This window comes from Cetorhinus maximus, chromosome 27 (genome assembly GCF_964194155.1).
Source record: "Cetorhinus maximus chromosome 27, sCetMax3.hap1.1, whole genome shotgun sequence".
Classification (NCBI taxonomy): domain Eukaryota; kingdom Metazoa; phylum Chordata; class Chondrichthyes; order Lamniformes; family Cetorhinidae; genus Cetorhinus; species Cetorhinus maximus.
In genome coordinates, this window is record NC_135905.1 from 20,819,819 (window position 1) to 20,841,198 (window position 21,380).

Below are 21,380 nucleotides of genomic sequence, written 5' to 3' on the forward strand. Positions count from 1 at the left end.
CATGTCACTGGACTGGTAATCCAAAGGACTAGGCTAGCGCTCTGAGGATACAGGTTCAAATCCCACCACAGCAGCTGGTGGGATTTAAATACAATTAATAAAAAATCTGGAATTGAAAGCTAGTCTCAGTAATAGTGACCGTGAAACAATTGTTGATTGTTGTAGAAACTCACTTGGTTCACTTATGTCCTTTAGGGAAGGAAATCTGCCATCCTTACCTGGTCTGGCCTACATGTGATTCCAGATCCATAGTAATGTGGTTGACCCTTAACTGCCCCTCTGAAATGGCCTAGCAAAGCCACGCAGTTCAAGGGCAGTTAGGGACGGGCAAAAAATGCTGGCCTTGCCAGCGATACTCACCCATGAAAGAATAAAAAAATTGGCACTCAACGGTATCTTCAAATGAACGGGGTCATCTTGCAGCAAAATACATTAAATTTTATGAAGACAAAGATTGCACTGAGATATTTGGCATTGGAACAGATACACCATCTGATGGAGTTTGAATAAGGTTGCCTGACATGTCCTTCCTCATTGTGCACCACCTTCCCACATCAGTCAGAAAGCCAAGATTCTTTGTTACCCAACTGCACTTAATTGTCAGTCAATTGGTCATCACCTCAGGACATCCCAATGAAGTACTCGTGAAGTGTAGTCACTGTTGTAATGTAGGAAATGTGGCAGTCAATTTGCACACAGCAAGCTCCTTCAGACAGCAGTGTGATCATGACCAGATAATCTGGGATTGTTTTATTCATGAGGTTGGTTGAGCGCTAAAAATTGGCCAGCAAACAGGGAGAAGAACTCTAAGATAAAAGCAAAAAAACTGCGGATGCTGGAAATCCAGACCAAAAACAAAAATACTTGGAAAATCTCAGCAGGTCTGACAGCATCTGCGGAGAGGAACACAGTTAACGTTTCGAGTCCATATGACTCTTCAACAGAACTAAGGAAAAATAGAAAAGAGATGAAATATAAGCTGGTTTAAGGGGGGGGGGTGGGACAGGTAGAGCTGGATAGAGGGCCAGTGATAGGTGGAGATAGCCAAAAGATGTCATAGACAAAAGGACAAAGAGGTGTTGAAGGTGATTATATAATCTAAGGAATGTGATAATAGTGACATTAAAGGTGGAAAGCAGGGTGAGCAAGGTACAGATAGCCCTAGTGGGGGTGGGGTGGGGGGAAGGGATCGAAATAGGCTAAAAGGTAGAGATAGAATAATGGATGGAAATACACCTCTCAGGTCCAACCCTGACATTGTCATCAAACCCGCTGACAAGGGTGGTGCTGTTGTTGTCTGGCGCACTGACCTCTACCTCGCAGATGCTGAGCATCAAATCGCAGACACTTCCTCCTACCTCCCCATGGACCATGACCCCACCACTGAACATCAAGCCATTGTTTCCAGGACTGTTACTGACCTCATCTCCTCTTCCACAGCTTCCAACCTCATAGTCTCTCAACCTCGGATGGCCTGCTTCTACCTCCTACCCAAAATCTACAAACAGGACTGTCCCGGCAGACCGTTCATGTCAACCTGTTCCTGCCCCATGAAACTCTTTTCTAGCTATCTTGACTCCATTCTCTCTCCCCTTGTCCAGTCCCTTCCCACCAACATCCGTGATTCCTCTGACACCCTACATCATATCAACAATTTCCAGTTCCCTGGCCCCAACCGCCTCCTCTTCACCATGGACGTCCAATCCCTCTACACCTCCATCCCCCACCAGGATGGTCTGGTGGCTCTCCGCTTCTTCCTCGAACAGAGGCCCGAACAATCCCCATCCACCACTACTCTCCTCTGTCTGGCTGAACTTGTTCTCACACTGAACAATTTCTCCTTTAACTCCTCTCACTTCCTCCAAATAAAAGGTGTGGCTATGGGTACCTGCATGGGCCCCAGCTATGCCTGTCTCTTTATGGGGTATGTGGAACATTCCTTATTCCAGTCCTACTCCGGCCCCCTCCCACAACTCTTTCTCCGGTACATCGATGATTGCTTCGGTGCTGCTTCATGCTCTCGTCTGGACCTGGAAAAATTTATTAATTTTGCTTCCAATTTTCACCCCTCCATCATTTTCACATGGTCCATCTCTGACACTTCCCTTCCTTGACCTCTCTGTCTCAATTTCTGGTGATAGACTATCCACCAATATTCATTACAAGCCTACCGCCTCCCACAGCTACCTCGACTACAGCTCCTCACACCCCGCCTCCTGTACGGACTCCATCCCATTCTCTCAGTTCCTTTGCCTCCATCACATCTGTTCTGATGATGCCACTTTCAAAAACAGTTCCTCTGACATATCTTCCTTCTTAACCGAGGTTTTCCACCCATGGTGGTTGACAGAGCCCTCAACCGTGTCCGGTCCATCTCCCACGCATCCACCCTCACATCTTCCTCCCCCTCCCAGAACCATGCCTTGTCCTCATTTATCACCCCACCAGCCTCCGCATTCAAAGGATCATCCTCCGCCAATTCTGCCAACTCCAGCATGATGCCACCACCAAACACATCTTCCCTTCACCCCCCCTGGCGGCATTCCACAGGTATCATTCCCTCCGGGACACCCTGGTCCACTCCTCCATCACCCCCTACACCTCAACCCCCTCCCACGGCACCTTCCCATGCAATCGCAGAAGGTGCAACACCTGCCCCTTTACTTCCCCTCTCCTCACTGTCCAAGGGCCCAAACAGTCCTTTCAAATGAAGCAGCATTTCACTTGCATTTCCCTCAATTTAGTCTATTGCATTCAGTGCTCCCAATGCGGTTTCCTCTACATTGGAGAGACCAAACGCAGACTGGGTGACCGCTTTGCGGAACACCTTCGGTCTGTCCGCAAGCATGACCCAGACCTCCCTGTCGCTTGCCATTTCAACACACCACCCTGCTCTCATGCCCACATGTCCGTCCTTGGCCTACTGCATTGTTCCAGTGAAGCTCAATGCAAACTGGAGGAACAGCACCTCATCTTCCGACTAGGCACTTTACAGCCTTCCGGATTGAATATTGAGTTCAACAATTTTAGATCATGAACTCTCTCCTCCATCCCCACCCCCTTTCCGATCCCCCTTTTTTCCAATAATTTATACAGATTTTTCTTTTCCCACCTATCTCCATTATTTTTACATGTATTTCCATCCATTGTTTTATGTCTACCTTTTAGCCTATTTCGATCCCTTCCCCCCACCCCACCCCCACTAGAGCTATCTGTACCTTGCTCATCCTGCTTTCCACCTTTAATGTCACTATTATCACATTCCTTAGATAATATCATCACCTTCAACACCTTTTTGTCCTTTTGTCTATGACATCTTTTGGTTATCTCCACCTATCACTGGCCCTCTATCCAGCTCTACCTGTTCCACCCCCCCTTAAACCAGCTTATATTTCACCTCTTTTCTATTTTTCCTTAGTTCTGTTGAAGGGTCATACGGATTCGAAATGTTAACTGTGTTCCTCTCCGCAGATGCTGTCGGACCTGCTGAGTTTTTCCAGGTATTTTTGTTTTTGTTAGGGAGAAGAACTCTTCCTGCTCTAATGCCAAAATTGTTATGGGATTATTTCCATCAATGTGAGGCAAACTTGTTTAACATCTCATCAGAAGGATGGCAGCTCCAATGGCGCAATGCTCTGTCGGCACTATGCTGAATTGTCAGCTTAGATTATGTGCTCAAGTCTCTGGAGTGGGACTTGAACCTGCAACTTCCTGGCTCAAAAAGACACAATCGTTGTGTAGATAGCTTGATATGGATATCTGTGCAAGAGTTCCCAACTTAGATTTGCACCATGTTTGATGGGGACTGCAGGGCATGTGTGGGGTTGGTTAGCTCAGTTGGCTGGAGGGCTGGTTTATGATGCAGAATGATGCCAACAACATGGGTTTGATTCCCATAGCAGCTGTGGTAATCTATGAAGGCACTGCCTTCTCAGCCTTGCCACTTGTCTCAGGTTAAACTCACCACCAGTCATCTCTCTCTCTCTCTCTTTAATGAGAGAGCAGCTTCTGGGACTACAGTGACTGTCACATTTTAAGCATGAGTCTTCTCATATCACTAATCTGCTTTATTTGCAGACAGGTAGAAGAGACCTGGGTGACTGCATTAACTCTGTCAATGACTTCTCATCATGATGTTGTCACCTGTTGTAGACAGTAAAACCTAAACTTAGCCTGGAGCAGAAAAACAGCCCTAGATACCCAAAATAGTGATACTAAAAAGAGAATGCGCTGGAAGCAATTAACAGATCAGGCCCCATCTGTGGAGAGAAAAACAGAGTTAACATTTCTGGTTGATGACCTTTCATCAGAATTGGTTGGAGTTGAAATTGCAACAGCTTTTAAACAAATAAGAGGCTGGGAAAGGGAAGGAAAGAACAACAGGGAAGGCCTGTCATAGGCTGGAAGGCGGGTGTGAATGAATGATAAAAGAGATAATGGTATAAGGCAATATTGGGTATTAATGGGGAATTGTGATATCTGTCCTTTGCTGGGTCTCTCACAGGAAGATAACTAGCGAATGACAGGGATGGAGGAAAGGATGATGGTTGAGCCTCCTAAGACCATATTAAGCAAGGTCCCTTCTACCTACCAATGGTGGAATGCTAACACTCAGGAGGGTTTACGATGCTCAAATGGGGAATCCAGAAAAAACAATAATTGGGGGTAGGGGAAACGTAAAACACAAAACCATATGAAAGAAATGAATGTCCTGTTCATTCCTTAATGTTGATCACAGGGGAACATTCCAACCCATTCACAAGTGAATAGTTAATCGCTGTTCAGTTGAACTGTTTGCCCTTGGGGAGCAGAAGAGGTGCTATTAATCTCTCCTAATGCATCACCATCTTCCACTGCCTAACCTACACGTTCCCCCTTCGGTGTCACGTACAATATGTTGTCTGATCACTCGCGACCCAACTGTGAGGAAGGTGGGTGCCGGGAAACGCCGGGTTGAAAGTGCGAGTCTTTTGTCCGCCCCTAGAATCCGGGCACCAGTGGAAACACTAGCTGAGCTGTCAGACGCTGGAGGCTGCTGTCTTCCAGCTAATTTCATCACCGAGAGTTTTGAAGTGTGGAGTATAAGCAGAGAGAAGTGGCCATTTCAGAGGGGCCACGTCATTGTTTGCAGCTGTCTTTTGTTTTCACACTTCTTGGAAGTAGGTTATGTAGAACTCTAAAAGCGCCAAAACTTTTGGAACGAAAGCCGACATGTGTTCCGAATTATTTTCCTTTTCCTGCTCTACTTTTCCTTGTTTCACTAGAAGCTGTTGCGAAGTTTGTGGGGAAGCATTCTGCTCAAAATACTCAGTGCAGTACAGCCATTTAACAGTGATTGACAATTAACAGCGCGCTAGAGAATAAGACGCCAGTTTTAAGTTTGGCTCTTTACCTTTTAAGATGTGGGGTTTTTCAACATTAAATGGGGTAATTTGTTGGATTCAAAAATGCATTCAGCCCTAAGGAGGCTTTTGCTTAAAAAAAAGGCAACTCAAGTAGCCCTAGCCACAACATACAGTATAGTTTGTAAAATTAATTTTTTAAGACATGAACAATCTCACAAAGTAACAGAATGTGGACTGAAGCCGATCATTCCCCACACAGTGAGCTTTAAACCTCTGATAGCCCACTGGGTGACATGATGGTTTTCTGGGTGCTTTCCCAAATGGGCAGTCATGGGAGGCGTGGTTATAGTTTTCTGACTGACATCTCAACTAAAGGAGAAAGGGTGGGAGTTCAGAATGAACAAAAAAGGATGAAGACATGGAAATGGAAAAAGCATTATAACTTCTGTACATCAACTAGGTAAATGACAGCAGCTAAACTGTACATTTCTGAATTAAAGATCCCTTTGGCACTATTTAAAGAAGAGCACCATGTCCTGAGCAATGTTCCTCCATCAAACAACACCACAAAAACAGCCTCGCTTGGTCCTTCATCTTATTGTAGTTTGTGGGATTACTTAGGCTTGAAAAGAGTCTCATTGAAGTGGCCCATACAATACGAGGGCCTGATTTCAATAATTTTATTCATAATTGAACTATTAAATGTTAAAAACTGAACTCTTTAGAACCAGCGTAACTTTTTGTACCATGTAGACTTTGCACCTCTAATTGTGTGTGGGCTAGTTTCCCTTTAATTATTGTTTTACATTTTGCACTTATGTCTTTGAAGGCAGGGGCATGAGCTGTTTCCAACAGACCAACACCCATGAGCAGACTTCTAGCCTTGACACTCCTACATCCTCTTATTTTTGGCTGCAGACGTGTAGACCCTTTTTTTTATATGTAGCTTTACAATTTTGCTACAGTAGGGCTGTCAAAACCCCCAGGATGACCTTGAAATCTCCAGAAATTAAAGATCAGTCTTCAGGAGGTGGGTGTAAGCAAATCCAGGAGAAAAATCTAGGTGGGGGTGGGGGGGCAATGAAAAAATATCATCAATTTTGGAGAAACTGTCTTTGAATACTTTGATTACTATTTATTAAAATAGCGGACAAAAAGCCAATGAGACTGACGGCCAAGAATGATCCAGTTGGGGAATGATGTGCCAACTCAATTTCTGATTGGCATTGGAAAGCAATACTCTGTGAGGATGGACATGTTGGGGAACCAATGATAGCAGTATAGGGACCAAGAGGTCTTGTGATGAAACCTCCAGGAATGGGTCCAATCAGAGTTTGCAGCTAGAGGAAGTCAGATTCAGTCATGTAGAATTGGGGGACTGGCCCATGGTTTTGCTCTGCTGCAACAAAAGCAGTTGAGAGGGGGCATTACAGATTAGAGATTACATTTAGGGCAAAGGAAATGATGCAATATCGCTCCAATCTCCTGAGAGCGACACCTCTGTTGAAACTGCAGAGAGTAAATTGCGCAATGGGATTGAAAAGTGTGGGATTTGATGGGATTCGTATAATGCAAGTTCACCTGTTTCAGCTATGTGATAATGTTATTAAATTAATCTATTTAAATCATTAAATCTAACCCTAGAAGAAAATTGCATGTCATGTGTTCTAATTTAAAGAATCTTTCTGGAAGAGATTTTTTTCAGTCTTATTATTGCTGTGTTTGTCCCGAGGCTTCTATTGAGTAAAATTTATTGACTCTGGGACAGTTTCTCCGCTATCTACAGGGTTAGAAGTGTGATAGAATGCTCACTAATCATCTGGCTGAGTGTAGCTGCAGCAATACCACCCAGAACAGACTGGAATCACTGCCAGTAACTCACTATCACCCCTTCCACTTCCACTTCACTGTGGCTGCAATATATGCTCTCTATAGGATGAAGGATTTTGACCAGGTGAACAGTGTAGGGCTACTTCCTCCAATGAATAGTCATCAATTCAAAGTTGCCTCGAAGAGAATGTGAAGAAAGGTTAGAGGAAACTTCTTAACATGAGGGCTTTTGGATCTTGGAAGGTTGTGCTGCAGAGAGAAGCTGAGTCAGGGACCATTGCATTTTTTATGACAAATGTGTGTATGTATTTGAAACAGGAAAATGAGAAAGGCGGGCAGTGGGATACATTTTGGATTGTTCTAGCAACGAGTGGCAAAGGCTTGGCTGACTGGCCTCTTTCGTAATCTAAGCTTCTATAGTTTATGGTCAATGACACGTTGTTGTCTGTGGGAGCTTGCTGTGTGCAAACTGATGCCATGTTTCCTACATTATAACAGTGATTACATGTCCTGAAAACAAAGTACTTCATTGGCTGTAAAGCACTTTGAGACGTCCTGAGGTCATGGAAGGTGCTATATAAATCTAAGTCTTCCCTTCTTTCTTTGGTTCGCTCTTGATACTTTCCAAGTACCGTAGATCACAGTGTATGAGACAACCCCATTTTTTTGGTGCCAAAAATCATGTTTAGGCCTATTCTGGGCATATAATTCCTTTTGCTAAGAAATGTTACACTCGCATTAGGCGTCAGCCTCAATTTTTCACCTGAGAAATGCCAACTTTTACTCACTTTATAAATTGGTCCATGGAAGAAGAAAGAATCTGCCCTGAAGAAGATGACCAAGACCAAATGCACTGTGAGAACAGGGACCAGCCACTGACCTGACCTTGAGAAGCACGTATTGAATGGGTCCACAAAAGTCATCAGGATGGTGACATTGTCATCAGAAATGCCATGTGTGTATGGGGAGATGGTGGAGTATCAATGAATTAGTAATCCAGGCTAAGGCCCTGGAGACATGGGTTCAAATCCCACTACGGCAGCTGGTTGAAACTGAATTGATAAAATCTGGACTATTTTTTAAAAAAAAGAGCCAGTCTCAGTAATGGTGACCATGAAACCATTGTCAATTGTTGTAAAAACCTACCTGGTTCACGAATGTCCTTTAGGGAAGGAAATCTACCATTCTTACCTGGGCTGGCCTACATGTGACTTCAGACTCACAATAATGACTCTTAACTGCCCACTGAAATGGCCTAGCAAGCCACTCAGTTCAAAGGCAATTAGGGTTGGGCAACAGATGCTGGCCTTGGCAATTAACTGTTCCCTGATGCATTCTCCATGGAAACACCACTGCCAATCAGAGTCCATTTGCCAACCAACCAGCACTCTCTTCTCATGCAGTATAAATTGTTGTTCCCTTTGCAATTGGTATCCTTGCGATCTGTCCTGATGAGTGCAAGACAAAAAGCTTCAACAGCAAGTCTCTTTTTTTCAGCAATGCTCAAGCTCTGTACTACCAAACGATCACTTCTTTTGTAATTCTTACTGTAAAACTCAAATGATAGATTTAGCCATAAAGAATGTGAGAAATAACACATTAGTCCAGAAACATTTGGTTGAACTGAGCATTGAAATTAAAAGTAGCAGCAGCTTGTTGTAAATACAATATACTTAGTCTCAGCAAACAGAGCGTGCTTAGTGAGCAGCTGTGCATTTTTTGTTAAATAATGTCAACACTCAGGACGGACACGAACTCGAGTTTCTGCGCCCCTTTTCTTGAAAATAAACCTTTTTTATGAATCTGTCCTTGCAGCACCAATTCCGAGCTATGTTCAAATCTGTATGAATTTCTCGCTTGTCTGTCATGTGAGGGGCTGTTTCGTCAAAGGGATGGATTTTGCCAAATGGGCTGCAGGCACTATCTGTTGGAACCCATGTCTCCCACTTAAAGCATACTTGCCGCCGTGGTCAGAAACCGGCAATTCCATGTTTCCCGGATTTCTTGGAACATTTTTGTCAGGGCGAGATGATCAAAAAGCTTTGGAATTTTGCAAGAAGCATTTGTGCTTTCTTTCATAGGATTGCCTGTGTGCTGGGAAGGCACAGCACAACCTGAAGGAGTTATGGCTTTGCAGTATATGTTGCAAGATGCAAGTTTATCATAGCAAACACCAGCGTAGACGTACATCAAGATTGCCTAATGTGTAGGAAACAATGTATTGCACTTGTAAAAATAATATTTTGGGCACATGAATGCAAGTTTTGCAGAAACATTTGGGCCTTTACTTTAATAAGCACCTAGAGGAGACTGAAGCCAGCATTTGCAGACATGTAGTACTCAAAAACCTGACAGAAGACTATAGAAACGCTAGAAATATGTTATTATAACAATAACAACTCAATGTTATACTTTAAAGATAATTATCTCAAATGTAATTGAACCCTTGGACTGTGGGCTGAATTTTTAGGTCCCAATTGGGGACGGCATGGAGGGGTGTGGATGTGGAATTTTGCGCTGTAAGCCAATGATGTATCATTTAAATTGTATTGCATTGATCCCTTTGAATTAGGTAACTATGCTTTTATTTCTTTTATATTAATGAATGTAAGCTGGTTGTGGTGGAGTCCTGTGGGCAGAGTTTGCCTTATGTTGGCAGTGGCTCAGGTAAGAAGATGGAGCTACGGAGAAGAGCTTTGATCGAAGACATCGCTGAGGCTCATATTGAACTTTGTAAAAATAAGGACACTTTCAACTAAACAGACACATACACGCGCAGACACGTCAGGCCAAGTCCCGGAGGTGGTGGTTTGCCACAGACCTTTCGTCTACAGAAACTCAACTATACAATGGCCACTTGGGAAGTAGTACTGTGATCACAGCCATTGTTGGTATGCACCAGGAGACACCCCTCCCCAATCCGCGCCCCCCCCCCCCCCCCACCAACCACTGAGGGTAGGAGATAGTCCTGGATGGTCAGGATGGGGTTAATAATCCAATCAGGTGGTCTGATTTAAGATATTGCCTTATGTGCCAAGGGCCAGGGTCAGGATGGTGCATAAAGCCACAGCCCTCACGGACATTGTTAATGCAGTCAGTAGAATGGTCTGGTCAGCCATTCGAAGCTGCACTGTTGAAGGACTGACCACCTGAGACGGACCCTAGCTCACTGGATTCCTAAGCAACCAGTGGCAATGTGAGTATGCACAATTGCTTAGAGATTTAACAAAGGTGTTTCACACTTAGTGTCCCAAGTTGTTGTGTGCCATTGATAAGAGTAGAGACAAGAACTTTTAGATCGACAAGGTGATGGGTGGGGGATGGCCTTGCAGTGCCTATTAAGGCTGACTGTTGGAGAGCAACTGGAATTTTCCGATTGGCCTCCAGGTCCCTGGAGGATCGAGGCTTAGAGGCGGCCTCCAAGTGGCAGACCAGGGACCCAGCACTTCAAGACCCACCCCGCCTGCCTGGCTTCAGCTGCAGCTGTAGGCCGCTCTGCTGAGGGGTTCCTTGTTTGGTGGTGGTTACTGTGGTGACCCAGCTTCTAAGAGCTTTTTTTTCAAAATTAAAAATTTTTTAAAGTTGGAGAGAGGATACTCCTATCTTGAGGCACACTCTGCCTCACTCACCTCGAAAAGTCTCCTCCTGCTTCTTCTGAACTGGAGGGCCTCTTGTTGGCCTCTTGTTGGCCTTCACTGTCCTTAATTGGATGAGAAAACTGCCCTTTGGCCACTATATTGGCTAATTCATGGAAAATCACAGATGAGTCACAGTTCCCAACAGTGCAGGCTTCTGACCCACATTTGAGCCCAATGACTGGGTCCTGAAGCCCACAAGGAGGTATCTTGCCCGGTACCACTGGATGTTAGTTTGCTGAGAAGCTGACTTCAAAAGTTCACAGGATAGAGATTATTGTCCGATGAAGCAACATGAATTACAAAATGGTTTGAATGTGACTTGCGTTTTAAAGTACAAAAGCAGTCTAAGGTTATAATAAAACAAGTACTAATCACAGTTAGAGGCAATTATGGTTAAATCAGTGTTCCTCTGGTTACAGACGCAGGGATCAGTCTAAATTCAAAATTAGTTTGGAGTTTGATGGAAAACTAATGGAAAGCTAGTTTGGATGTGGATTGTGAATAACCTGATGCCACTGAAAATAGAACAACGTGTTCCAAATGGTTGTATAAGCAAATTAATTGAAACCGTGTAAATCCCTTCTTTCTAAGGGTCCCTAGATTTCATATAGTCAGGGGGGCAAATAGTAGTTGATTACAGAGGCAATTGTGTCCTTTAAGAGAGAGTCCGATATGTGGCTGCCGAAAGAGACTGGGGGCAGTGGCTCAGTTTTGGATTGCTCTGGCAAAGAGCCAGCATTGGGTACAAAGGGCCGAATGGTCTCCTCCTCTGTTGTAAACTTCTATGACGAATAGATTTTATCCCGTGCATGGAAACATGTTATCTGAAGCATGTTGGAGCCAAATATAACAATGATGGTTGTCATGGGTGACGGATGACATCCTTTTGGAAAGTCATTGCTAAACTTTTAGCTTTGCATCAGGATGAGATATTACAGCTGATATCCTGAGCAATCAGTGGAGCGCGTGCATGTAAATGGAGGAGTACAAGTGGTCACTGAAGTAATAAGTCCATCTGTAAATCGCATAAAAAAACTGAAAAAGTGCCCTGCACGTCCACTGTGGCAAAACACTTTTTTTTCCCTGCAGCATATTACAGTCTCACATGTTGTGATTTTTGCATGTTAGTTTGACAATAACATTCTTCCCAAGTTAGAATTTTCTAAACATTGGTGAACTGTATCTATTCCTGTTGCTTCTACATTATGTACTTAATTTAAGCTGGAAAAATCATTTCGAAAGTTGCTTTTGAGAAAATGTTTAAAAAAAAACAGCATGCTAGACAACATGGCTAATATAGCTTCAGCACATCAGGAGGCCATTCATCCCATCGTAATTGTGCCGGCTCTTTGAAAGGACTGTCCAATTAATTCACTCTTTCGCCAGTGCCCCTGCAATTTTCTCCCCTTCAAGTATTTATCCAACACTCTGAAAAAGTTGCACAACTGCATCATTTCAGGCAGTGCATTCCAGATCACAACAACAAAAAAAACCATTGTCCTCATCCCGCCTTTAATTTTTAAACTATATTTGCTTTGTGTTAAAACCACGAGGGTAAATTTTAGTGATGTCTGGTGCTCCCAATGGCGCCTGGCATGCTGTTAGTTTTTGAAATTTTCTCAAAGCAACCGTGGCTTTCAAAATGATTTTCCCCGCTTAAATTAAGTACATAACTTAGAGGTAACAGGAATAGATACAGTTCACCAATGCTTAGAAAATTCTAACTTGGGAAGGATGTTATCGTCAAACTAACATGCAAAAATCACAATATGTGGGACTGTAATATGCTGCATGGGAAAAAAAAAGAATGTTTAGCTATTGTGGATATACGGATATACTTTTTCAATTTTTTTGTGTGATTTACACATGGACGTATTACCTCAGTGACCACTTGTGCTTCTGTATTTGCATGCACGCGCCTCACTGCTCAGGGTATCAGCTGCAATACCTCATCCTGACGCGAAACTAAAGATTTAGCAATGACTTTCAAAAGGATGTCATCCGTCACCCATGACAACCATCACGGCTGTATGTCAGGTGAAACATGCTGCAGAGCATGCTTGTGTTAAGAATAGGCTGGGTATTCATATGGACTTTGACATTTTGACTAGCAGTCTTGACGTGATCAACATGATGCACAACTATTGATTGAAAAGAAGCATTCGAGGGCAATGCGCTTGGGTGGGATTTGCAGTACTCGCAGGCTTGATCTCCTAGCCTGCTGAGTTTTTGACTTTAGCTACTATACGTTGAGGAAGGGGCTGAATGGAGGCCACAAAAGGGGTTTGTACTCTCTAAACATCTGGTTAAATCCTGACCAGAATGCAAAGTGCTTTAGAAACGAACAAAAGTTCAACTCAATAAATCTCAAATCACCCCATCGGTGTTACAAACTGAAGTAGGGAATTTTAACTTTGGATAATTTTCCTTTCAGCTGTTCTGGTGTGTTTGTATTTGAAGCAAACACGAGCCATGATTTCCGTCAGCTAACAAAACCTGATTTAAATAGATGCCTGCACTTTATAAAACAGTAATCGTTTTATATCACAGAGCAGACTGTGAATATTTACACTTAGGATCCTCCCTTATTTACCAGCTGCTAAACTAACTGGACGGAGACCTGAGGAAAAGAGGAATTTGATGTGGACTGCTGTGCAGAAACATGGACGCTGAGGAGTGAGGAGTTTAGGCTTCCAGGGAGCTTTGAAGACTTGGAGATGAATGTGGAGAGTGGGTCTCTCGGAAAAGTGGCAAAGAGGTGCTGACAACAGTGCAAGAAGGACCTAGTTTGATTATTCTCATCAGAGAAAGGCACATTTAATTGGATCGGGCGTGCGCGGAGAGGGAATGGGATGTCGAAAGAGGTGGCAGAAGGACAGATAGAAGGAAGATGGTCAAGAGGAAGGAAAACAGCAAAGGATGAGTCTGGAGCGTCTAAAGAATGGGGGATTGCAAGCAGCATTCAAGAAAGAGGCCTGAGGCAGAGCAGTTTGGAGAAGGAAGAATTGAGACAGATGTTAACTCTCTGTTTTTCTCTCTCAGCATATGCTGCTTGACCTGTTGAGTAATTCCGGGATTTTCAGTTTCCATTTCAGATTTCCAGCATCTGCGGTACTTTGCTTTTGTGAGACCAGTCTAAGGCCACTAGTGATAATGAAACTTTAACGATTGACCAAACAAATAATTGCTGCACCTTTTTTTTGTTGTTCTTCTCCCTGTCCAATTTTATCCCTGCCTGCCCTGTAGGTTCCAATTTGGGAACTGGATAGCTCCTAGCATCTTCCCCAAGAAAAGGACCATTGAGCACATTTACTTTAATAGGTAAATTAAGAGATTTTTAAAAATTGCACAGCAATTTAAGTTTCATTACAAAAGGTACAGGAGTCCATTTTAACTGCCCTGTTGCTTTCAATGGGAAAATGACTCAATGCGTTGTGATAATAAGGGCAATTTCTGCTTAAAAGGGGCATTACGGTTATTCTAGGAAGCCAGATATGACTAAAACTTGCAGTCACGACTCTTTGTGAAGATAAAGTCATCACAGCACTTCTATGTCTCATCACAATTTGTGAACTAAAGTCAATGCTGTAATTTTTTCATGTCTTAATTATACAAGTCCCAGGGTGATGAGGCTTGGCTTCCAGCGCTGTCTCAATGGATGGGGGTGAAAATTGGAGAACCACTTGCAGAGAAGCATGTTTCCCCATAGTGGCAAAATGAAGAATGCCCCCGATATGGCAAGTTAACCCCTATGCTAATGCAAAGATTGTGCTCCCACTGAATGAGACCTCATACTGGGAGCAAGATTCTCACAATTTTGGAGCAAACTATTCTTATGTTTTACAGCCAACCGCGCTCCTTTTAAGTGTTTGGAAAGTATTGCATTCTGTGTACACAACACACACTCGTGCTTAATCTTTGGCTCCAATTTTCCATTTGCAAATAGTCGGCCTCAATTGTTCATTTATCTAATAGTCCAGATTGTGTGAGTACCACAATCCTGGAACTCGTTATTGTAAGTGTCAAATATCAGTGCTAGAAATTAACTTTCTGTACGACATCTGTCATAAACCTCCCCTTAGCATGTTTACTCTGCACAGATAAATAAATGCATTTAAAAATGGAGGGAAGTCATTTTATTTTGCATCCTGATTTTAACTATAATGTTGGCCCGATTCCAGAGCAGCCCCCCTGTACCTTGCCCAATTAGTTATTGGAAATGTGTGAATGCTGGGCAGTCAATGTTGGCAGTGTCCTTGAGCATGGTGTTACCACATCTGAATCAGATCTTTTCCCCAAACACACGTACTCCCAGGCTAGTGATCAGAAAAAGGAACCTTGGCTGATCATTTTCCACTCACTAATCTAATGGTGCTGAGGCTAATTGTCACCACCCCCACCCCACTCACCACCACCCCTGTTGAGGTCAACCAGCAGCACAAACCACTCTCAAAAGGACTGCACTTTGTAGCTTTTTAATAACTGAGGCAGGAAGCAGAAACAGTCTGCCAGAGAATGATGGTTGGTGTCGCGCAAGCGTCTGACCAAATGTCAAGTATTGCTAGATCATAATGGAAGCAAAGATGTTACATCGCTCATTTTGACTATTCTATAGTCTGTTACCGACAGTTAACGCCTCATCTCTTTTTACGATACAAGCTGGATCTTGTAGTGTCTACCTTGTTGAGGTGGGAAGCATTTTCACTTTCAAAACAGGGGTTTGTGAGTGTACAAGTCCCACTCCGGAGTTGTGAGCAGGTTATCCAGGCTGGCATTCGAGTGCAGTATTGAGGGAGTGCTGCACTGTCGGAAGTGCCCTTTTTGGATGAGACATTAAGTGAGCCTCTGTCTTCCTCCTCAGCTGGACGTAAAAGACTCCACACGCTGATTGAAGAGAAGTCGGGGGGTGCCTTCCCCGATGTTATGGCTAACAACAACAACAACAGTTTGCATTTTTGTAGCACCTTTTAATGCAGCACCTCGCCCCAAGGCACAGCACAGGAGCAGTTATCAAACAAAATTTGAGGAGTTAAAGGATTTAATCCAAAATTAAAGGAGGAGAGAGTGACGGAGAGGATTAGAGGGAGAGCTTAGGCCAAGGCTGTTGAAAAACATGGCAATAAAAATTGGGATGCAAATTTAGAAGAGGTTTATTCCAATTTTGGTGTATCCTTCACCCTGCTGTTAACTCTAGGAATGAGACACTGTCAGTGTTAACAGCTTTATTTATGCATTGGGAGAGTCCAAAACTAGGGGGTTATATTTTTAAAGGTATCCACTAATAAATCCAACAGGGGAATCCTGGAGAAACTTTACCCAGAGAGGCATGATTAGAATGTGAAACCGTTCCACATGGAGTAGACGAGGCAAATAGCCTATATACCTTTAAAGGGAATCTAGATAAATGCATGAGGGAGAGAGGAATAGAAGGATATGTTGATAGGGTGCAATGAAGTAAGGCGATGGAGGCTCTTTTGGGCATAAACACTAGCATAGGCTAGTTGCCTTTGATGAACTGTTCTGTAAATTCTACTGTAGCCCTAAGTAATTGGCTCGTTAAGAATAATATCCTTAATATTCTGCTTTCCAGTAAAATATATACCTCCATGTAAGCGTATGTATTTTTTTACACTAACCGATAGATGCAGTTGTTCTCTTCCAATTTGCTTTTTAATTTAAGCACAACCATAGGTCTATATAATAACAGGTGGATTGACAAACTGGAATAGGAATGTACTTGGCCATGTATTAAAATGTCTGCACTTAAAAAAAAGAGTGTATTCCTATTGTGGGTTATATATGCCGAGTCGTACCTGACTAGCGGTGTTCCCACATAAGCTGCATGAGTGCACAAATGTGCAGCGGCCCAGAATGTACCGTAAAATGCCACAAGCAGGCCGTGTAAGACCCAAGATGCTTTTAAGATGCACATCTGCAGCCAGATAGCGATTTTAAAGGTCCCACACGGTGCAGTAAACACTGCAGAGAAAAAAATAAAGAAAACATTGCGAACCAGGTCAGCTGAGCAGCTCTGAATGTAACCAGCTTCTAAATGGCGTTGGAACGAGAGCTAGAATTACGGCCTTAACCTCAGAGTCATAAAGTTGTTGCAATATGGAACCTTTTTAGTTTTTTTTTACAATTCCTGTGGGTTTTTTTTTCCCTCCCTATTTCTTTGCTGGCAAGTTGCAATCAGTGGAGGAGCTTGAACTGGTTCATGGTGAGACGGGGATGCAATTTTAATTCCAGATGTGGAGGACGCTGGGAAGATCACATTTATTGTCTGTGCCCTAGACGCAGCGAGAAGGTGACGGTGGGTCTTCTTCTTGTAGTCCGAGTGTTGATGGCGTTGTCACGATGGCACCAGGCAGGGAATTCCAGGATACTGACCCAGTAACATGGTTATACGCTTCAGCGCTCGCGCTCCTCCTGCCCCCACCCCGGCAGCACTGAGGTTATCAGCATTGCGTTTCACACTGGCCGGCCGTTAATTGGCCAACCGGTGTGAAATGGCGTTCGGGACCTGATCGCTGGCGGCAGCCCATTGCGCGGCCGCTCCTGGGCCTGCCCACCTCGCCCGCCCGACGAGGGGCAAATCCTCCCCCATGAGTGGTCTAGACAGAGTAAAGGGGGAGAAGCGCTTCCCGTTGGCAGAAGGATCGAGCCAGAGGACACTGATTTAAGATGATTCGCAAAAGAACCAGAGGCAACATGAGGACAAGCTTTTTTCACACGGTGTGTGGTTAGGATGTGGAATTCACTGCCTGAGAGTGTGGTGGAGGCGGATTCAATTGTGGCCTTCAAAAGGGAATAGGATAATTATCTAAAGAGGAAAAATTGCAGGGCTACAGGGAAAGGGCAAGGGAGTGGGACGAGCTCAGTAGCTCTAACAGAAAGCTGGCAATGGACGCAAGGGGCCAATTGGCCTCTTTGCATGCCCTAATTATTCTGATTCTACGGTGCTGTTCCGAAGAGATTGTCGCTTGTCCCTGCAGATGGTAGAGGTCACATGGGAGAGAGGCGCTGTCCAAGTAGCCATAGAACCATAGAAAAGTTTGGATGCAGCGAGAGGCCATTCAGCCCATCGTGTCTGCCCTGGCCAAAAAGAGAAAAAAGAAACTAGCTGCTCATTTTAATCCCGCTCTCTAGCACCTGGAACTTAGGCAGTGAATTCCAGATGCCCACCACCCTCTGGGTGAAAAGGTTTTTCCTCATGCCCCCTCTAATCCTTCGAATCACCTTAAATCTATGCCACCCTGGTAATTGACCCCTCAGCTAGGGGAAACAGGCCTTTCCTGTCTACCCTATCTAGGCCCTTCATGATTTTGTATGTATGCCTCAATTAGGTCACCCCTTTAGCCTCCTCTGTTCTAAGGAAAACAGCCCTAGCCTGTCCAATCTCTCCTCATAGCTGCTGTCCTCCCACAGACTTGGTGAGATGCTGCAGTACGTCATGTAGATTGAACAACCCTGCACTCAAAGTGCACCAGTGGTGGAGGGATTGCATACTGCAGTGCGATGGCATGGCGCCTGATCAGAAGAACTGCTGATACATGCTGTTGTCTAGTGGCTGCGCTAGCTCTCAAAGTTACTGATGTTTATTTTTTCTTTTATGAGCTGTGGAAACAGGAAATTAATAGTGCGTTAGATGTGAAATGTGTGACATATGTCTCACGCATTATTCCAGAGAATGATGTTATGCTTATCTTGGAGGATGCAGAGAACATTCTGGGATCTTTGTTCTACTTCTGTGCCCAAAGCTTTTTCTGAGGAGGATGAATTCGACATTAAAGTGCCATCGCTGATTTAACTCACAATGAATTTGCACTGGCCTTTGGGTTCATTCCATTATTCAAGATTATAAGATTGGCAGTTATCCTTTTCAGACTTTGGCAATGCTAATTAGAGTTAGGGTCCTATTATTGTTCAAGCAAAACCGCCTAGGCCTCTGCAGCCAGTAAGTTAAAATGCAGGTACAGCAAGGTGGATCACAGGAATCTTACTGCACTTATATAGGGCTTTGATGAGCCTACACCAAGAGTACAGTATTACAGCTTTGGTCTCCATACCTAAGAAAGGGATACTTGCCTTAGAGGCGATGCAATAACAGTTCATTAGATTGATTCCTGAGATGAGAGTGCTTCCCAGGAGCAGAGATTAAGTAGAATGGGCCTATATTCTCTGGATTTTAGAAGTTTGAGAGGAGGTCTCATTGAAATGCATAAAATTATTAATGCTTGACTGGCTAGATGTTGGGAGGTTGTTTGCCCTGGCTGAGGTGTGTAGAATTAGGGGTCATAGTCTGGGCATTAGGGCCCAGCCATTTAGGACTGAGGTCAAGAGAAATTTCTTCACTCAGAAGGTTGTGAAACTTTGGAATGTGAGCTGTGGATGCTCAGTCATTGTGTATATTGTCATGACCACGGATCCTATCCCCAAATTACTTATGGACATGTTGAACTTCCAAATGAGAAATGTGGTTTTCTTAAAAAAAAAGGACATACAAGAAAGCTGGCTGAGACTGCAAGGTAACCACTGGCTGGAAAATTCCTATGTGGATTACTTCACCAACTCGTCCAGAGAGAATGGAATGTCAGACCTAAAAGCTGTGGCATGGCCTACTTCAAACGGAGGCATTTCGAAGGAAAAGATACAATGCAAACTGAGCAGTAATCTCCTGTGGTTGCAGAGGTAATGGAAAATGATTACCATCTCAGCCGAAACCACCTCCTGTTGAGTTATATCCCAGACTGTGAACATGAACTGAGTTGAAAAGATAACAGATCTGGGCAAAAGACATGTTTGTTTTTTTCCATTCCAGGAATACACAAGGAAAAGGGGTTTAAAAAAGCCAACTGCAACCCTAGTCCTGTGTGCTAAACTGGTATTCTGTTCTGGTGTGTGTGTGTGTGCTGCGAAGGGCACAGCTGGAGAACACCAACTGGGCATCCCTGCACTTGCAAGTAAACAAGTCTTCTCTCTCTCATCGCTGGAAGCAAGGCACAAGTCAGCAAAGCCACAGTCAAAAAGGAAATGGGACAACTCCTTTCAGTTAACCTGCAGAACCAAGAATCTCTAAACCAACTGTTCAACTGCCAAAGTCAGCGCTACCGGAATCACCCAATTTAACAGTTGCAATGTTTCACCATCTATTCCTCATGGCCAGACCACTGATTCGTATATCTTTTTACCTTTTACTTTTGGACTCAATTTCTCATTTCTAATCTGTGTGTATGTGTGTTGTATTTTTATTATTTTTTTCTCTCATATTTAGTAACTAATAAGCTCATTCTTTCTTTGAATCAGGACAGCCTGGTTAAATTGGCTCCTTTTTAAAACATAAATACATTTGGACTGGGAAAAGGTATCCACGAGGGAAGGGATCCTTTTCAAATTAACCTTGTCGCGACCAACCGAGGGGGTTGAATAAAGAGAGGGAGTCAGTGCATCCCTCCTCACCCGGGAGCACAGCAATTTGGGGTACCTCGTCCGGGATCATAACAAATTGGGGGAACCTCATCTGGGTACTGGTAGCAACAATATTCAATTTGAGGTCGATAGATTTTTGAACTCGTAAGGGAATGAAGGAAGAGTAGGAGAGTGGAGTCGTGGTTAAAGATCAGCCATGATCTTAGTGAATGGCGGCACAGACTCGAGGGGTCTTGTAGCATACTCCTGCTCCTATTTCTTATGTTGTTGTGCAAGAGGGAAGAAAAATAAAATTGATTATTATTTATTTAATGACAGATTATTGCTGGTAAACACATGCAAGATAGACCATTGATAGCTCCCAAGTGGCATCCCTGTTTCTGCCTCACCTGTGGGAGTTATACTCACAGGAAGGATCACTCTTGGTTCACCAACAAACCTTAATTGAAGACTTGGTCTCTGCCCCCACTACCCCACCCCTCAATCCCTATCAACTTTCTCCCTGCCACTAAAAAAACAAGGAAGACTTACATTATTACTGGGGTGGCGGTGGCATAGTGGTATTGTCACCAGACTGGTAATGCTCTGGGGACCCGGGTTTAAATCCCACCACAGCAGATGGTGGAACTTGAATTCAATAAACATTTGGAATTAAAAGTCTGGTGATGACCATGTCGATTGTCATTAAAAACCCACCTGGTTCACTAATGCCCTTTAGGGAAGGAGATCAGCTGGTCTGGTAACTCCACACCCACAGCAATGTGCTTGATGCTTAAAAATGCCTCCTGAACAAGGGCATTTAGGGATGGGCAATAAATGCTGACCCAGCCAATGTGGCCCACATCCCACAAACAAATAAAAGAAGAATTACATGGTGTTTTTCATGATCACAATTCCCAAAAAGCTTCACAATGTGAAGGGCCTGCAAAGCGTAGTCACTCCTGTAATGTAGGCTTCTGGAAGCCTACAAAGGTTTTCCCTTTGAGAATGATGCAAGAGATACAGGCAGACCTGTTATGCAACTGCACTTGGTACCAGAGCCACACACAAGGAGCTGTCAGACTGGGCACTGCAGATCATTAGGTCCACTAGACCTTGTGCCACTATACTCACAGGCTCTTAAATGTGTCTTTCTCTA

At 43.8% G+C, this 21,380-nt stretch overlaps 1 protein-coding gene across 3 annotated transcripts in view; it reads left to right on the forward strand.

Moving 5' to 3' along the window:
- The window catches only part of zcchc24 (zinc finger, CCHC domain containing 24), a 207,344-nt gene that overhangs the window by 71,506 nt on the left and 114,458 nt on the right, over positions 1-21,380 (forward strand). Inside the window, exon 3 of one of the 3 annotated variants that reach the window (XM_078530877.1) lies at positions 19,635-20,725. The exons of 1 other annotated variant lie outside the window; for it this stretch is intronic. In XM_078530877.1, coding sequence (XP_078387003.1) covers positions 19,635-19,892 — 258 coding nt within the window. In that variant the 3' untranslated portion in view covers positions 19,893-20,725. Of the gene's footprint in view, positions 1-9,787; positions 11,708-19,634; positions 20,726-21,380 lie in introns of those variants that run through there. One more of the 3 variants, XM_078530879.1, reaches the window with a different exon arrangement.